This window comes from Chrysoperla carnea, chromosome 2, assembly GCF_905475395.1.
Source record: "Chrysoperla carnea chromosome 2, inChrCarn1.1, whole genome shotgun sequence".
Lineage (NCBI taxonomy): Eukaryota > Metazoa > Arthropoda > Insecta > Neuroptera > Chrysopidae > Chrysoperla > Chrysoperla carnea.
The window spans coordinates 72731952-72750576 of record NC_058338.1 but is presented as its reverse complement, the minus strand read 5'-3'; the positions used below and the strand labels follow the sequence as shown (position 1 = coordinate 72750576).

The following is an 18625-nucleotide window of genomic DNA, read 5'->3' as shown; positions in this document are numbered from 1 at the left end:
AAAATTAAGAGTGTCTGTTTTAACTTGATATTTGCAAAAAAATAAAACAATATGTCAGATAAAAAAAATTGTTTCCAAACAAAGGTTTGATCATTTGAAAGTCTCTATCAATTCTAAATGCGTATTTGATTTGAAGTGATCAACTTCATTTTTTCAGATAGGACCCTATACTTTTGTAGGGTATGAAGGAAAAGCTCTTCTGAAATGATTGTCATTAATCATGCCGCGTTAATTAAAAATTCAATTCAATTAATTAAAATTTCCCTGACTGCGTGAGAGAAGAGTGAAACTTTCTGTACAGGGAAAAGTTGTAAGACAGATCGTGACAGTAGTATCTCGAAGTTTTCCAACTGTTCTGTTAAGAATGTCAAATACTAGCATGGCTCTAGGCTTAATATTTTTATTTTCAGTTTTTTTAATCCCCGAACCAAAAATAGTGATGTTATAAATTTGTCTGCTATGTGTGTGTGTGTATGTCTGTCTGTGGCATCGTAGCACCTAAACGGATGAACCGAATGAAGTTTAGGGTTTCGCACCCGGAACAACTAAAAAATAGGTGATGAATAAGGTAATTTAATGGAGAGTGTTCTTAAATATATTTCAAGTGCGAGTTTTGGGTTTCGTACACGAAAAATTTCTCGGGGGTTTTTTTAATTTTGTAAACTTCACTTGTAGTCTAAATTTAATTTATAAACTTAAATTTTTTAAGATATTTTTAGAAAGATGTATCTGTTACATCAATGCACACACATACACATAACACACGCACATAAAATCCAATTAGCACCATAAATTATTAACAATTATAACAATAAATATAAATATGCGTATCGTACCGTTTAACTTTTCTTTTATAATATTTATTCCGAAAATGAATAATTTTCTCTTTTGATAACATTTTTATTTATTTGGTTGATTGACTACTGATATTGATAAGTAAGAAAATATTAAAAATAAAAACAAATTAAAAAAAACATAATGTAGCCGATTGTAATATACAAAATAGAATATTATTGAATCATCAAATAAAATGCAAATTATTTTAAATTGATAATAATACCAATAATAATAATAATAAATATTTAAAATAATAATGGTATGAATATGATTGTTTAAATCATTTTAAATAAAGTGTGTTGAGTGTCTTCATCAAAATATTTATATTTATTATTATGACACCTACACCTGCATATTAAAATTATTTATTATTTATAAAACGCTCACACATTACAATGTTATAAGTTTTGAATATTAATTAAGTACCTACAAATACGACAAATAAGGGTATCAATTATCTATTCTTTGATAAGTAAATAATAGTTGAAACATTTTAATTATTTACAGTAAGTGTCTTCGTTGCCACTGATACTAACATTCTTTTTTGTAAGTAAAATTAATAAGTATAGGAACAGAATATAATAGGCTTAATACTTGATAATCATTTCGGAACGGTTAGAAATTTGAAAGATTGTCAAGGTCGTGCATAAAAATTTTTTTTTCTCCACAAAGAACCCCGCAATATAAGATAGGGAAATGGCTTTCTGTGAAACTTTTTCTAACCTACCCTAAAATGTTCTTTGGATTATTCTGATCAAAAGCTCTCACAGCCAGAAAAATTTTTAACGAGTTGTTTTCGAGCTACGGGTGATCAAAGCGGCGAATATATTATAGTTTTAGTATATGACTAGGAAAATGGAAATCCACCCATAAAATGTTTTTCGGATCGTTCTGACCAAAATCTCTCACGATCACAAAATTTTCTAACGGAATTGGTTCTTTGAACAAAATAAAATTTATATTTGCCATTTTTCTGCAAGGCCCTTAGTTTTCAAGATCGAAAGAGGATTTATTTGAAAATGTATAAAGTCAACGCGGTAACGGGGTCACTTCCTTTTTTTTTCTTATACGCTAAATAAGCGAAGATATACGTTTGTAAAATGTATGCGCTAAAAATAGTATAATATTAGCATGCGGTATATCGATAATCATTAAATTTAAAAAAAAAATAGTATTCAATAAAAGAAAATAGTATAGGAAATTGGGTTTAGCCACAACATCTTAAGCTTTTATAATCTGTTAGGAATACTACATTGCTTTTTTACGGAACATGTGCAAAATTTCAATACTTTAACTGAATTCGATATTTTTTAACTTAAAAAATATGAAGGGCGGAGGAGCTCTGCTTTTCTTCTCTGTACGGCCCTGACACTAATGCAATGGTAAATGTTAATGAGAAGACGTGGGTAATGTTAAAAACATGTTAAACGAATTCTTAAAAAGTGTTTACTGTTATTTTATAAATGAAGAATAATTATTTTTACTAGCACCGCACCACACCGGATATAATTTGCATTATTTTCTTTCATTACAAAATTGTACGGACTATTTTTATTCACTTTCTTTATAAGTAAATATTGTTTCTATTCAACACAGTCATATTTTTTTAACTAACAGTATTCTGGAAAACGTGGTATTTTGATATTTTTCCGTAATTATCTGAATATTCCAGCGGTTAAGAAGCATGAAGTATTATGCTCAAACAAGTCAAATATCTTCGAATGAAAAAATAAGAATTTTTTTTAAACTTTTGCTATGGAAGTAATACATACAATCGATCTGAGTGTGAAAGCAAGAATTTGCCTCTTTACATCCAGAATTAGACCGATACGATTGGTTCAAATTTACCGATTAAATTCAAATTGTCTTCGCAAAATTTTCACAATTTTTGTTATGAATTTTTACTATTCCAATGTTTTATGAGCTGCCAATTTGAAATGAAAGTTCGGGTTAAACCTCCCTTTTATCCGCGTTCAATATACAATAATAACAATTCTTAGCTTTAGGTAAATCTTGCATTAAAAAAAATTTAAAACAAGAAATATTAAAATAAAGCGTAAATTGATGTTAAAAAAGGCTTACTTTAAATGACGATTAAGTTCTTCTATATAATTCTTTTGATCTAACACTGTTGTCATATTTTCATTATTGTCTCCGTCTCCATTGTTGTCTCCAGTGACTTGATTTGTTGACCGTAAATACAATGAGAAGTCGATAACACCTTGTTGACAATCTAAATCTTCTTCCTGTTTAAAAATTGGAAAGCATGAAATTAAAATCAATTCAAGAATAAAAACATTACATTATCACATTCTTTTGAAATATTTGAATGCATTCACTTAAAGTAATGTAACATGACTAACCTTGATACATAAATTACAATCAATTACATTTAATCCAACTAAAAGTCCAATGATAACAACTGCTTCATCACTTAACATTAACGCATCTGGTTCAAAATATTCAGCTAATGCTTCTTCTTTGTGATCAATTAATACTTTTAAGTAATCAGCTAATTTCTTCTGCATAAGTGCCAAACGAAGCCATGCTCTTGCACGTCCCATATGTGTTCTGTAACATATTTTTTTAATATTATTAAAATTCTGACCTAAAAGCCTTTCTGAATAGCTCATTTATAGGATAGATCAATAGAAATTAATTACAATAAAATACTTCGTTTTGAGAGAAAATAGAAACTCTTTATTGAAAATGATAGGTGGTTGCAACGTTTAGATCTCAACCTCTTTTAAAGCACTGACTGGATTTAAACGTCGAAATTTTACAATTACATCAGGCTTTGACCCTGAATTATCAATTTATTAAAGAAATTTTGACTGGATTTTGAATAAAAAGTTGCAGGCCGCGTTCATGAATCTCAAATAAGATTATGAATCTAAAAATGCAAAATTAATTTTCCGGTATGTTATTAAATGAAGTCTCTCAAAAATATATATAAAGGGTTACGATAGATAAAACTGATCGAATTAAAAAATATCTTCTGGTTATTCAAATTTAATCTATCTACTCCGAAAATTTTTCCTAATTAGAAAACACTGAAATACTATTTTAACCCTCTTCGAACAAGAAAATGAGGTGATAAAAACTAATGTGCTTAAATATGTAAATACTCTAATTGTTTACAAAGAAAAAAACAATTTTGTATCTAAACTTTTCTACTTCCTATGGTTCAAAATTAACTTTTTGGGAGGAAATTCCTGAATCGATTTTCTTATATTCAAATTTTCGTTCCAGAATACTTCCCACAAATCTTTAGCCGGCTATTTTTGGGTACAATTCATTTTGCATGTCATTAGCACTATTTCTATTAGTTTCTTTCTAAATAGAAGTTAACAATTTCCATAGTTTGTATATTGGAAAATTTGTTTTAAAAAGAGTATCTATACCACAGATTATAATTTATTTTTTAAATTAAAAACTATAATCTGTGATCTATACATTAAATCCAGAATCAATTAATACAAATATTCTAATGGGAAAAATAAACATATTTTAAGTTCATCATGAATTTTTCTAAAAATGCAAAGTCTTATTATTTTTCTAATTATTGAGATTTGAAATACAATTTGTATCTAATCAAAAAGAATTAGAAAAAATTTATTGAAAGATTTTATTGTGCGACTAAAATGTTTCGAGGCATCATATAACAAAAAGACGTCCTTAATGTTGGTAATGTAAATAACACGTAAGAATGCACTCTATTGGCGACAACTGTAAATATGAACGCACCCCAGTAGTGACATATCAAAGAGTATCATAACCTGCACATATAAAGTTCGTAGATAGACAAATAAAAATATGTCACTTTAAAATAATATTTTTTGTAACTATTTTGATAAAAATTAGTGCTTTAATGGTTAAATTAATAAATAAAAAATCAATTTTTGAGATAATCAAGTAATTCATTCAACAAATAGTGTAAATATATGAATCGATTTTTCATCACCGATGGAAGAAAATTCATGTCCATTGAATGCACCTTTATCATTGTATAACATAGCCATAAAACAGTTATCATGTAACATAGGATGTGAAAACATTTTTAAAAATGTGTACAGAGACTTGCCAAATCATGTTTTATTCGATTTGTATTATCAAATGTATCGAGACAATCTACTAAGTGTATTAAGAAAAGAATTTAGTAATATTGAAATATTCTCACGCTTACTTATTTTACCAGATAGAAAAGTCAAATTACTACAATGCTTCCAATCAAATTGTTACAATACTAATGCGGATTTAATTACATCGTACGCAAATAAGTGTGCTACAATCAAGGCAACATCAAGTGATAAAATCATACGGGATCTTATAGACACAGGTCTCCGTTTAGGTGCATTCTTTAGTGAGTCTGGTTGGTTTGTAGACAGCGCACAAGTTTTATATGAAGTGGAATTAATATGTACGAATAATCTACATTTACCATTTGCTGAATACAAATTATTAGACTGTTACCATAGACTATTACATGTACAGGCTGTTTACTGTAAGTTTGACGATGCAAATAATACGGTCAAACAAGTCTTACAACTAATTACAAAGTTACGACAAAATGATAAATGTCCTAATGTAGCTGGTTTGTACACTGAATTATCTGTATTACATTTTATACGAAGTGAATACGATAAAGCCTATCATTGGGGTGTGAAAGCTTTAGAACATGTCGATTCTTCACTTCCACCAAGTGTAATTATAGACGTTTTGCGCCAAGCATCTAAAGCTTGTGTTGTGAAACGTAAATTTAAAAAAGCGTATGTGTTAATTCGTTACGCTGTCAATTATACTTATGAAATATTTGAAGACTTACATCCAAAAGTAGCGGATGTTTTAATGGATTATGGATTTTATTTACTTAATTCTGATTCTATATTATCAAGTGTTAAAGTGTATGAAGAAGCTTTAGACATACGAAAACAAATATTCCACAAAGATAATTTAAAAATAGCTGAAGCACATGAAGATATCGCTTATGCAGTCTATGTGAATGAATATACTTCTGGAAGATTTTGTTCAGCACGGGATCATGCAGAACAAGCTATCCAAATTATGGAAGCTTTGATTCCAACAGATCATTTAATATTAGCATCAGCAAAACGTGTCAAAGCTTTAATTCTGGAAGAGATTGCATTAGATTTACCTGGTGTAAATAGTCAATCACGTGATAAAATGAAAATTTTAAAAGAAGCTGAAGATTTACATTTAGCTGCTTTAAAAATATCATTAAATGCATTCGGAGAGAAAAATGTTCAAACAGCGAAACATTATGGGAATCTAGGAAGGTTGTATCAAAGTATGACCGAATATGAAAAAGCTGAACGAATGCATTTACGTGCAATATCAGTGAAGGAAGAGTTACTTGGGGATCAAGATTACGAAGTTGCGTTATCTATTGGTCATTTAGCATCGCTGTACAACTATCACATGGAGAAGTATAGAGAAGCAGAGAAATTATATCTTAGGTCAATAGCAATTAGTTTAAAATTATTTGGAGAGAGTTATTCAGGTTTGGAGTACGATTATCGTGGTTTGGTGCATGCGTACACAGAATTAAATGAAATATATCGAATGATTGATTATTCAAACACGCTGAGCAATTGGATGGAACTTCGCGAACAAATCGTCCGTGGTGAAGATTTTCCAATTCGAAATAATAATACAGAACGTATGTCGTTAAAAGAAACATTAAATAAGTTTTTTAGCATGTCGTAAAACATTTGTAGTACTTTCAACATTCACGATCGATCTATTTATTTGGTTTTTTCAAAATTATTGTGATATATTTATAAATTTATGGTCATCAATTTAATCTCAATAGCTGTCTTATTTTTATTAGTTCAGTATTAAAAATAATAATTAGGCAGCGACTAAGCTGTCGGTACTAAGAGGACCGACACCGCCCCTCTACTTATGCACACAAAATAATTGTCAATTTGTACTAAAAAAAAGTTATTAATATACAGAATAAATATTGTTTTATTAAGTAATTTTAATGATTTTATTTCATTTTACCAAAACCATTCATAAAGAGCTGTTTATGTGAATGCGACTATTATGGTCCATATCGTCAACTTCTCAAATAATCCTCATTTGTTTGGAAAATTTTTTTATAAAATCAATTGGTTTCAAGATATTGTGAATTAGCATATAAATATATATATTGGCCGTTTTTCCCGATTTTCGGAAAAATAGCTGAAGATATTAAACTTTTTATTTACATTTTGTTTAGGAAAAAAATTTCCGACAATTTTTGTTTGAAACTATTTTTCATAAAGTTGATGGTTTCCTAGATATTGGCCAAAATCGTTTTTTTATATAAACATAGCGTTAATTAACGCAACCCTAGCACTTTAGAGACTGCGCGTTAGAAGGGTCTTAAACTAGATGCCGAAACCTTCCTTTTTTTTTTTAGTTTTGAAATCGCTTATTTTCAGTTATTTTGGACGGCCTAAAATTTTATTTTTAAGTATTTGAGGCTTCTTTGGACGAGGTACATTATTTACAGGAATATAAATTTAAAATTTTGTACAAATGGAATGTAAAAACTTGACAAATTGATAATTTAATAGTGTTATGTATACAATTATTTCAATAAACCTGTAATAAATTTGAGTAAAGACCAAAATAATGAAAAAATTTAAAAGTGAATTTTGTCATGAAAATCACTTTATAAGTATAAAAAATATTCTAGTTTCTATTTCAGATTTCGTTTAAGAATCTTAAAAAATGTCACCCACAACCTGTATAACTATATAAATATTATCGAAGATAATAAATGAGAACTCTAGGATATTTCGAAATAAATTTCGATTTTTGCCCCAATTTCCTAGATCAGTTCCACCATCATTACTTTGGTGGCGGACTGCACCATGCAGAGTTCGCCACCAAATTAGCAAAGAGTAACATTCATAATAAAAGTAATCGCGACTAGCTAATTCATACTGATGATGACTACTTGGTAGTCGATATACGTATTTATAATATACAAAAAACTGATCTAGGAAATTGAGGCAAAAATCGAAATTTATTTCTGTATGACTGCAAAATTTCAAATCGATATTCCTATAAATAACGAAAATATGAGAGTGTCTTCAACTTAAATGCGAAACACTGATGTATACGTTATCAAAAAGATTACAACACCGTCTGTTGAATAAACAAAAACCTTGGGCAATTTGTTGATAGTGTTGAGTGGTTGCATTCACAAAGCAATAAATAGTTTAGAACTTTAAAATTGATCATGTAAACCATTTATGAAAATAATATTAATAATTTTGGGTAGTATCGAAAAATAAAAATAAATATTTTTTTTTAAATTTATCTAACTATGTATAAAAACGTATCCACATTGAAAATTACTCGATTTTGCTTAATTTTCTTCAGTAGGCTTGGTATTTTAAATTACGACTTTTGCGTTTTTACTAAGTTTCTAAATATTAAATTGTTGAAAAAGGTCAGCCCAACTTAACACAGGTTAGGATAGGTTATATTGGCACGAGGAATACACTTAGGCTATATGGCCCATTGTGATAGCATTATGTGTTTTACCACCTTTCCGCTGATAAATTAATTTATCTGCTCCTCAATTATTTTCAGAGGCTGACTACACCTCCTTCTTGCATATACCATGCACTACACCAGCCCATCATAACTATTATAATTAAATTATTGTGACGGCAGGAATCGAACCCACTACTTTCTCGTCATACTGCGTACGGAATTGATCAACTTTTAACCAAATGAGCCACTAGGGCCAACAACTCAACATAGCGATTAATAATAAATTTTTTCTTTACAAGATAATTTCAATAGACTTTGGTATTTTAAAATCATCTTTTAAGTTTTGCGTTCTTAATGAATACAATAAATACAAAATGACATTAATTAAAAGGAATCAATTTGTTCATTGAAATGTTATTTTTCTCCAATAGATCAAACATTAAATACTTCAAGGAACATCAAGTTGCAACCTACCTTATTCAAATGACCAGCTCCATATAGTGACAAAAAATCATGACAGCTAGCCGGCCGCACATGATCAGAATTTGCTATAAAAAAATCTCACAGGTACCGAAAAGTATACCTTACAAGCTAAATTCTGATCGTGCATTTCGGTGGAGGTATTTGAAATTGCAATTTTCGTTTTAAAAATCCTTACAAGTAACAAAAACTCTTTAATTTTTCAAATAAAACGATACATTATGACTTTAATTTTTATATTTAGTATGTATTCTTTGCATGCAAAACCTAATTCAGCGACACTAGCGGAAATATTTGTAACTTCCTATATTTTTAAATAATTATATTATTTATTTATAGATATAGGTAAAATTATTACATAAATGGCAAATTCATTGCGTGAAACATCAAAACATAGAAAACTTAAAATGAAACAATATAAAATTTATAATTATTTCCGTGAACGGCGCTAAAAACCAATATGCCAAATTTCCCAGAATTCATAAAATTTTCCAATTAAGTAAATAATACAGAACGTATAAAATTGTGTTCTATATCATATTGAGCGACCTATTCTTTGATAAAAATTTGGGCTAGGATGCTCATTCATGTAACGAACAGCAAAGGAAAATTATTTTTCTAATAATTATAAAAACACCCAAGATAAAAGCCTTCAAAGATTTGTCTGTACCTCTCTCTAGCAAAACATAATTTAGCATGGAGTAGCTTTGGTAGCACATGGCCATAACAGTCTTTCACGTCTGTCGGATTTTTCTGTCTAATATTAGTCTAATTAGTCTAATCTAGTTTAAAATGCTTATATAACCCGCATTTTTTGGCCGATTTTAATTTCACTTTTTGTCATCTTTTTTATGGTATTTTCATTGTTATGATATACGAAAAAAACTTCATACATATTCCCTATTGGTATAAATTTCCATAGGTACATTAAGTATTAGGTAACTCTTTTTTGAAATAGGACATTCTATTTCATATGTTAAATACTCCACTTACCTTACAGTTGGTAGATCTCTAACGCTAGTTGTAATATCTTGTGCTTCTGGTGCAAATTTTTCCACAGTTTGTAAAATATCCCATAGTTCTTTCTTCGGTCCAAGCAAACCTTTCTTGGGTTTGAGCCCATGACGTAAAACATGTTCCAAAACAATAAAGAAATGCTGCAAAGGCATATGATCTGAATCCAACATTCGACCATATTTAAGGGATTGTTCTATTAACTCCTTGACTATTAATTTACTGATGTTAACTAAATTACTGCGTTCAATTACTACAGGATCGCGAGCTGCAAATTCAAAAAATAAATTACACGTTAGATTCATTTCTTGTAGGATATCCACTCGTCAGTTTTTAACTTCAGTGCTAAACAAACGGAATCGGTGAATATTAAACACACACTCAGCTCTTTAAAAACTTCACACCATTAACGCGATCAATATACACATTTGATTGCGGTAACCAAACAGAAGCTGCAGTAAATTCACATCACGTCATAAATGATAAGTAACATTACTTCTGATTGTTTAGCGATATTACGCTTATTAGAAACCCAGTGAATGCTTTTGCCGACAGAGTGAGTAATAATGCACACACTATTTCTTTAAAGATTTTCCGTGCAATGACAAATAATTAATTGTTCATTGAATTAACAAAATTTACTTTTCGCACTCAAATTGCCTGTGACTTTGTATGTAGATTTATATGCGGATAAGTCATAGTATGTGTGGTCAGCATAGATTTGCTAAGTGAAAATTCGTAAATGAATGGTACCTTAATCTATATACAGGATATCCTGTGACTCGTTGGACATAGCTTAAGAGCGTATTCTTTGTACAATGTTAAGCCGAAAGTGCCTTATATACTTTTGTCCAAAACCCAATAGTGAAGAATTTATATGCACTATTGAATTTAATCAATAAAGTAAAGGCATTGTTGTGTGAAGTAGTTGAGTAATGTCTTTACATTGTAAAGTGAAGACATTGTTGAGTAAAGTATTTTTAATGTTTTATTAGTTAAAATTTTTGTATTGCTAACACAAATGAAATTAAAATTTTACTTTTGGGGTATGGAAGTAGAAATAGAGATCAAGTAAAGAATATTTTCAAATATACCCAATTGGCATATCAAATAAAAGGGCATGGCGTGTATATAAAAAAAAATGTAAGTTACATGAAAATCAGTTCAGCCGTTTAAAAACGAACTCTTTTATCGGGGGTTATCAAATTTTATAAAATTTACTAGCTGTTGTTAATTTACTAATCTTCTTCTATTTTATTTTTATGTAACCATGTGCCAAAATCAAGCGTGGGAGGGTACAGCTAGTAATTTATAAAATTATGAGTAGATATTTCTTAAAGAGTTATATTCAAAAAATATGGTAACTAAAATAAAAAACTAATATAAATTATAGATATATGAAAAAAAAAAAAAATATTTTGTAAATTATTCAAATGGCTATTCAAAAATAATTGCATTCATGTTAAAAAACTAATTTAAAATTATCTTATAAAACACTATCAGTCTACATTTAATAAAGTCTGTGGTAATATAGTGTATTCTAAATATCGACACTTGTAAGTATTGTTCAAGTGTTTTTATAAATAAAAAAAAATAGGGTAAATTTGAGTATTTCCCTTGTATTTTCTTAAAAAGGGCATTTAATTTTTCTAATAAGGTAAATTGCAGGAAACACCGCAAAATCGTAGCAGCAATAAGCAAACATGTAAAAATTAGTACACACATTTTGCTGCGAAGCTGGAATTCATTATTAAAAAAATAATTAGTTGCCCTCATACTTTTTCATTCAACGCGGCAATTCTGCAAGCGTTAACATTCCTTTACGTTTCCGCCGTATAAGGGATGAAGTTTTGATAGGGACTGTTCATTAAAAAAAATATCTTTTTTTTCTTTCGGATAGATGTCAATCAAGTAAACACATATCACGAATATTCTATCTTTGTCAAAAATTGTTGTTTGATAAAGGTAAAATATATTAGATTTTTAGTTGAATAGTTGACAACTATCCGAAACATAAGCAAATCGATGAAAATATCTATGGCCTGTTGTATCTGGCGCATTATTAATTTAAAAAATTTTTTTGTGCATATTACATTAATCTATGGGCAAGATGATGTAATACCGCTGGTGGAATGTTAAAGCATCGAAAAATTAAAAGCATGATGTCATTATCGGCAACGGGGACACTATTTATTGTTAACTTCGCTATTCATAAATTTTCAACCTTAATTCAAATCTTTAAGCTTTTTCTTAAGATATTTAAAAAAGTCAAAACTTTTGATTCCTCTCCTCCAGATCTTAAAGTAAAAGAAGACATTTTGTGCGAATGTGCTAATAAATAGTCCAGTCACTTCAGTGATAAAATCAAAATATTTTAGTTCAGTTGAAACATTAAGGTCAGAATTTCTGAATTTCCAAAGATAAAAAAATAAGAAAAATTTATTATCATTTTTTCATCTCGATATTTTGTAGCTATACTATAAAGATTAAAATTAGAGCTTTAATATTCTCGCAGATACTTAAATTTTCTACTGTTTTTGTATAAAACTTTACTTGACATTTTTGACTTTTCTTAAAAACGACTTTTGAAATAGTTTCCGGCTTTTTTCAAAATTACATCTGAACAGAAAAAATTTTGATTTCAAAATTGAAATGCTCATAACGTCGTAAGTAAAACTATCTCATATGAATTTGTGTAAATAAAATTTGCTGAATTTTGTTTGTGATTATTCAGCGCAACTTTTTCAATAATAACAATATGAAAACATTTTGATAAGTGCAATAATGTCGTGTCCAGCTGTGAAAAATATTCAAATTAAAAATTTTTAAACTAATCTTTAGGCTTCTTTTGGTCGAGAGTCGTGACGTTTGTCCATATTGAGTCATAAACATTCACACCCTCAGCAAAAAAATTGATAATCACTTAAGTGTGTCACTTTACCGGTAATATCTGTAGAATAAGAAAACATAACAAAATATTTATTAAAAATGAACAGAAATTAACAATTTGGTCATTGATGAGACAAGGTCAACCACAAAAAAAAAAACATCCATAAAGACGTAAAAAATGATTGTATATAAGTGAACATACCCAATAAATTGCAGGGTACTTCAGGTGATATAACCTGCGATTGAATAAATGAATCTTGCATATTGAATTCAACATCATGTAATTCTTTTAAACATAACCATTCACCATCAACCGAAACACGAAAATTACACAAATAAATTGTATCTTGTGCCCCTGCCATGTCCTGCTCTAAAGCACCGGGACAGGGGGTTTCGCAATTTTCCAAAGCTTTCATGTTTTATATTTTTTAATCACACAATACCAACACCTTAGGCACCGAAAATCACTAAAAATTTTATGTTCTTTGATATTTTTGTTAAAATTTTTTTTTCATGCAACAATAAATTTTTTTTCCATGCAATATTCAAGAAATGTTGCACATTTTATTATTTTCTAAGGATTTTTTAAGGATGTTATTACGAGATACATAAAAGAGTTAAAAATATTTTAAATATTTAATATTTACAAAAATAAAATAAAAAATACAAACTACGTAATTAATAAATTCAGGGAAATGGAAAATGTGAAAGAGGGAAATCAAAACTAAATATCGTTTATTGTTTTATTAATTGGAGTTTTTACATTGGAACGTAAAAAATTATTCCATGCGACGAACAAAATTTAAGAATAATTAAATATTAAAAATATATAAAAAAAATTGAATAATATTTACGTCGAATTTAATAGCAATTATTTTTTGTTATACTATTTTTGGTTTTTTTTAATGATAACAATTAACAGCTCAAACTCAACCTCGCAGAATTATTTGTGTTATTTATTTATTTATTTTTTAAATAATTTATTTTTTTGTTCTTTTTATATTAAATATAATAAAATACAATGTTAGTTAGCCTCCTGTTAATGTAATGTGAATGCCTATGTTTGTCTATGAATAACAATATGAGACAATACCGATTATTGATTTTAATAACATGAACATGGATGTAGAAGTGGTCTTACATACGAACTACACACTCTATTATTATACATACGAATAAATGCCGCGACATTTAAATGTACATAGGGTAAGGGTAGTTTATTTTTAGAGGGTTGAATAAATACGCGAATCTCTTGAGAAGTTGATATATATCTAATATAAAAAATGTTTGTCCCATATTTTTAATCTATTTAAAAATGGGGAAATTAAGTTCCATCTAACAGATAATTTTAAATTTTGAAATAGGTTATTCTACTATCTTTGAAAAAGTACTTCAAAATGTTGATTTTCCTAATAAAAAGCCACAAAAAATATATTTCGCCAAAATTAACACGCTTTCTTGCCATAAAATTAAACATTTTTTATTCTCGCAAAAACGCTGTCAGCCAATTTGGTGACGTAATATTGGTGAAAACAACAGTCGTGTATGTAATAATTATATGTATAAATAAAATTGATGTCACATCATGGCAGCTAGTGTTTTAGGTCACGTGATATACAGGTTAAAAATTACGACTTTTAATTTTAATATAATAAAACAATAATGTGCTTTTATGACTCAAAATCAGAATATTTAAATATATTTCTACATAAATTTTAATTTTTATCAAATTTCATAATTTATTTGTTCGACTACTTGTTAATGATTGGAAATTTTGTGTGAAACACAGATTTTCCAGTCGCGGACCCTGAAATTTTTTTGGAAGGGGCAATATGATCTTGTCACTTTCTAATAACACTGGACATTTAATTTACTTTAAGAATGGCAAAAAAGGCATATCGTGCCAGCTCGGCATGCGGGCAATGTGTGGCAAACCTAGATTTGTGTAGCAAATAATATTGTAATATTCTTCAGCTATTGATCTCTTTAATTGTATGTATACTATACAACTGGTGCGGTTAATTGTCAATTACACATGAGACTGAAGTTAGAAGTTCGAATGAGAAGTACTTTTGCAATTCGAGTATGTAAAAAACAATTCACACGGATTGTTAACGGTATTTTTCTTGATGAATACAGGAATAGTTTTTTATTTCTGCACGACTTTCCGTGAAAGGACAAATAGCTAACTACCCACAGCGTGTTACACATAAATTTCGAGCTCGTTATTTAATTAGCTATTTTTTGTGCAAAAAACAGTACAGAGAGTACTTATCTTGCATGAGTGAAAGAAATTTACTATTTGAAATACATTAAGTCAAATGAAGGATTTGTACCAAAAACTTTTTAAATCTAGAATAACTTGATAATAACACCTATATTCAGGGTAGCTAAAATTTATAATAACCCTTCAGTACAAAATTTTTAGATTTTTACTGTTTATGTTCAAATCTTACATTGTTTCTTTTTTATAAATGATCACGTCAATTTGTTATTTATACCAGACTCTGAAACCATTTATTTTATTGGCGTTCGTAAAATGCATTTAAATTGCATGCAATTTTGGTCGATTTTTTTTATTTTTTCAAGAAGTCAAAAAAGAGAAAAGTTAACATACAAAATTGCCCTATTAGCTCAGTTGGTTAAGGCGAAACCAATTCCGTATGCGCGATTAATTGTGCGAAATCAAAAATCATTTAATAGATGGAAACAGATAGTTGTAACACTTACACATTTTATCTGATAACATTTTTAAGATCTCAGCGCCTAGTAGTAAAAAAATGAACCTTTCATTAGGTCACTTAGCTGATTATTATCATTAAATAAAAACATTATAGACGTATTATTGTGTTAAAAGCGTGCTTTTGACAGCTGACTCCTTTCGTTATATAAAAACGTTGCTCTCTTGCGTTGTTGATACTTGTAATTTTTTGATAAGTGTTTCTCTTGTAAATTTTGTACTTTATCGTGTTATCTTTTTTATGTAACATGGACTGAACAGACTTAGCCATCCAAATTTCGCTTTGGTTTATTAATTCCCCATTTCTTTTTAATTTTTGTTTTGACTTAGGAAATTCATGTAAAATCATTTATTGAATTACATTTAGCTACACAGCAAGATTTATTCAAAGGATTTTAATTGATATTCAAAAAAATAATAATATATCCAAATATAGAAAACCTAAATTACTTAATCGTAGGTAATTACTATAAATACCTTATAATTAACAGCCATAATTATGGCTAAGCAATACTCTGTATAACATTCTATGTCTATAAAGTCACAAAATATTTTCAACGCTCATACTTAATCTAAATTTTCAAGATAGGTATATATGTCACCACCGGTAGATTGGAATTTCAATTATATTATAAACCGGTTAACAAAAATCACACTCCTGGGACATTTACCAGTTTAATTAATATAGATTCAGTTAGCACGAGTTTGGATGAATACAATCTCACATATAATTAACTAACAATTCTTACAATTATCCTGTGACATATATTTTTATTCCATACTTTGTATATAGGTAGGTACCTACTTATCAATTTATGTCTGTCTATATTTCCTGGACTAGATCGTACTGTACAGGTAATAAATCAAACAATAAAGATAACCCTTAAAAAGGTAAATTTGGTACCATAGCAACAGGTGTTCGACCGTATACAACATATTTTAGAATAAAACAGAAAAAATATCCAATTATGTATTAATAAAGCATTCATAGTTCGTACTTGACTTATTATTTTTACTAAAGGTAAACAAGTAACTTAAGACAATAACTTAACACAACATGAATGAATTAAATTAGAATTAGCCGATTTGAATATTAGAATAAATTGCTTACAGATAAAAAATCCCATATCCTCATCCCATATAAAACATTTAATAACCAATTAAATAAAATGATTAAATGAATAATACATAACATAAATCAAAATAATTTAAATAAAAACAGAGCAGAGTTATTATAAAAATCATATGTGTCATTATTATTCTTATCAAATCATAGTATTAATAAAAATTGAAATGTCATAATCATCTGTCAAAATAAAATTTATTTACCTTTTTTGTTTCTGAGAACTTTATTTACTCGTGATGATCGTGATATTAATGATAATGTAGGCCATTGAAAGTCTCTAAATGATGAACTGGATGATGATCGTGATAATATTTTATCTGTTCGCGATGAATTTGTTGGTGAATCGCTATCATTATTAAATGATGGTGATGTTGGTAAACATTCACTATTGGCAGCTGCCATTATCTAACTAAAACCTAAAGTCTAAACTGTTTCATGTTGTACTATAAACTGGTATGGTATCGTATAGTATATATTATATTCATTATGGTAGGTAGGTAGATGAAGATATCATATTATATTATATGATGTGTAGTATACATGTGTTGTGATTGTATTTGTAATTTTGTATGCAACATGCTAAATTGCTTGTCACAAAAAAAAAAACACGTCTACAAACTCATGTAGGTCTGACGATGGACGCCATGCCAAAGATTGTGGAAGTGTGGACATGGTGTGGACGCAGTATTGCTTTCACATGCGGTTATTTTGTATGTAACCAACTTAACCATTTAATGTTGATCCGAAATTTTTGTCTTTATCATTGTTTTCAAAATAAGAATGTGCCGCAAAGGACTTACACAAAAGTTTATTATTATATTCAATTAGCAATAAAGATGCCTTCGAAAAACCTGCAATCTTCGAATAGCTTCAAGTTAATTAATTATGTACTAAATGGTTGCATAGGGAGGAGAGATGGTAAAATTTTTTTGAGATTTTCTCGATTATATCAAAGTGAAAAAACCTAAAAAAATGGGGAATTTGTTTCCACAATTTGAATAAAAATCGTTTTCGGAAGTTATTTTGACTCAAAAATGTTAAAATCATAGAGATAATAACATAGATCTACAAAAACGGCGCCCAAAAGGTTGATTGCAGTAGAGAGAGACCAGATAAGATAGGCGCGTATAGCTCTCTTTACCACGGCCAGTACCAAAACTATAGTAGTATGTACAAAACATGTGTTGTCGTTTGCGCGCTTGATTGTAGTTAATTATTATTGGCTGCGAAACAGAGAGGGTTTATTAGTTCTATCTCTTTCTCTGCGGTTAAGATATGAACCATGAAGGTTATAAAGAAGGAGAACGATCGCTATGTACTAAAGCATTAGCGCAACTGTCCCTGAAAATTTGTAGAATTTATAGTTCATTTTCAGCCACCAGCCGCGCTGTCGTCGGTAAGTAGTATATTAACGCACAACAGCCCGCATTTAATGATACAACTTAGCGATCCCAGCGCCTCACTTATTTTTTCAAAATATTGGAGACAATATTTTCTATTGCGATCGTTCTCCTTCTTTATAATCTTCATGATATGAACACAATAGTGTCCATGGGTTAAGAATTCAATTATTACCATAGACATAGTAATACTAGACTGCGTGATTCATATACTTTCTGTGTTGAAAAGTTGTGCCAACTTTAGAAAAAAATAACCTCTCATCTAAGGTAGAGCCATGGAGGTTAGAGAGAAGGAGGACGATCGCTGTAGGAAATAGTGTCTCAGAAATACGGACAAAATAATTGAGGCGCTGCGATCGCTAAGTTGCCTCAATAAAAGCGGGCTGTTGTGCGCTAATTTGAAATGATATATCAACGTTTAATATACGTGTATATAATATCATTCAAAGGCAAAAAAAAGAAATAATGAAATTATTATTAATTATTTATTAATGAATAAATTATAAATTATCTATACTACTTTATAAATTTCAGGAAGGTTATAGGCTACTTTTTGTTTTAAAATTTGTACATTATGTAACTAACTTCATCTACTTGTACCGACGACAGCGCGGCTGGTGGCTG

At 29.0% G+C, this 18625-nt stretch overlaps 2 protein-coding genes across 4 annotated transcripts in view; one reads left to right on the top strand and one right to left on the bottom strand.

Moving 5' to 3' along the window:
• The window catches only part of LOC123293937 (RUN and FYVE domain-containing protein 2), a 30194-nt gene extending 13138 nt beyond the window's left edge, over nucleotides 1–17056 (bottom strand). Inside the window, exons 1-4 of one of the 3 annotated variants that reach the window (XM_044874943.1) lie at nucleotides 16805–17056; nucleotides 9826–10114; nucleotides 3201–3408; nucleotides 2920–3083 (exon numbers count right to left, since the gene is read on the bottom strand). In XM_044874943.1, coding sequence (XP_044730878.1) covers nucleotides 2920–3083; nucleotides 3201–3408; nucleotides 9826–10114; nucleotides 16805–17003 — 860 coding nt within the window. In that variant the 5' untranslated portion in view covers nucleotides 17004–17056. Of the gene's footprint in view, nucleotides 1–2919; nucleotides 3084–3200; nucleotides 3409–9825; nucleotides 10115–12937; nucleotides 13189–16586; nucleotides 16618–16804 lie in introns of those variants that run through there. The other 2 variants (XM_044874945.1, XM_044874942.1) reach the window with 2 other exon arrangements.
• Nucleotides 4691–6807, top strand: LOC123293938 (amyloid protein-binding protein 2). Its single transcript, XM_044874946.1, has one exon. The coding sequence runs from the start codon at nucleotides 4804–4806 to the stop codon at nucleotides 6562–6564; it is 1761 nt and encodes a 586-aa protein (XP_044730881.1). The 5' UTR covers nucleotides 4691–4803; the 3' UTR covers nucleotides 6565–6807.
• Nucleotides 17057–18625: the final 1569 nt, after the last annotated feature.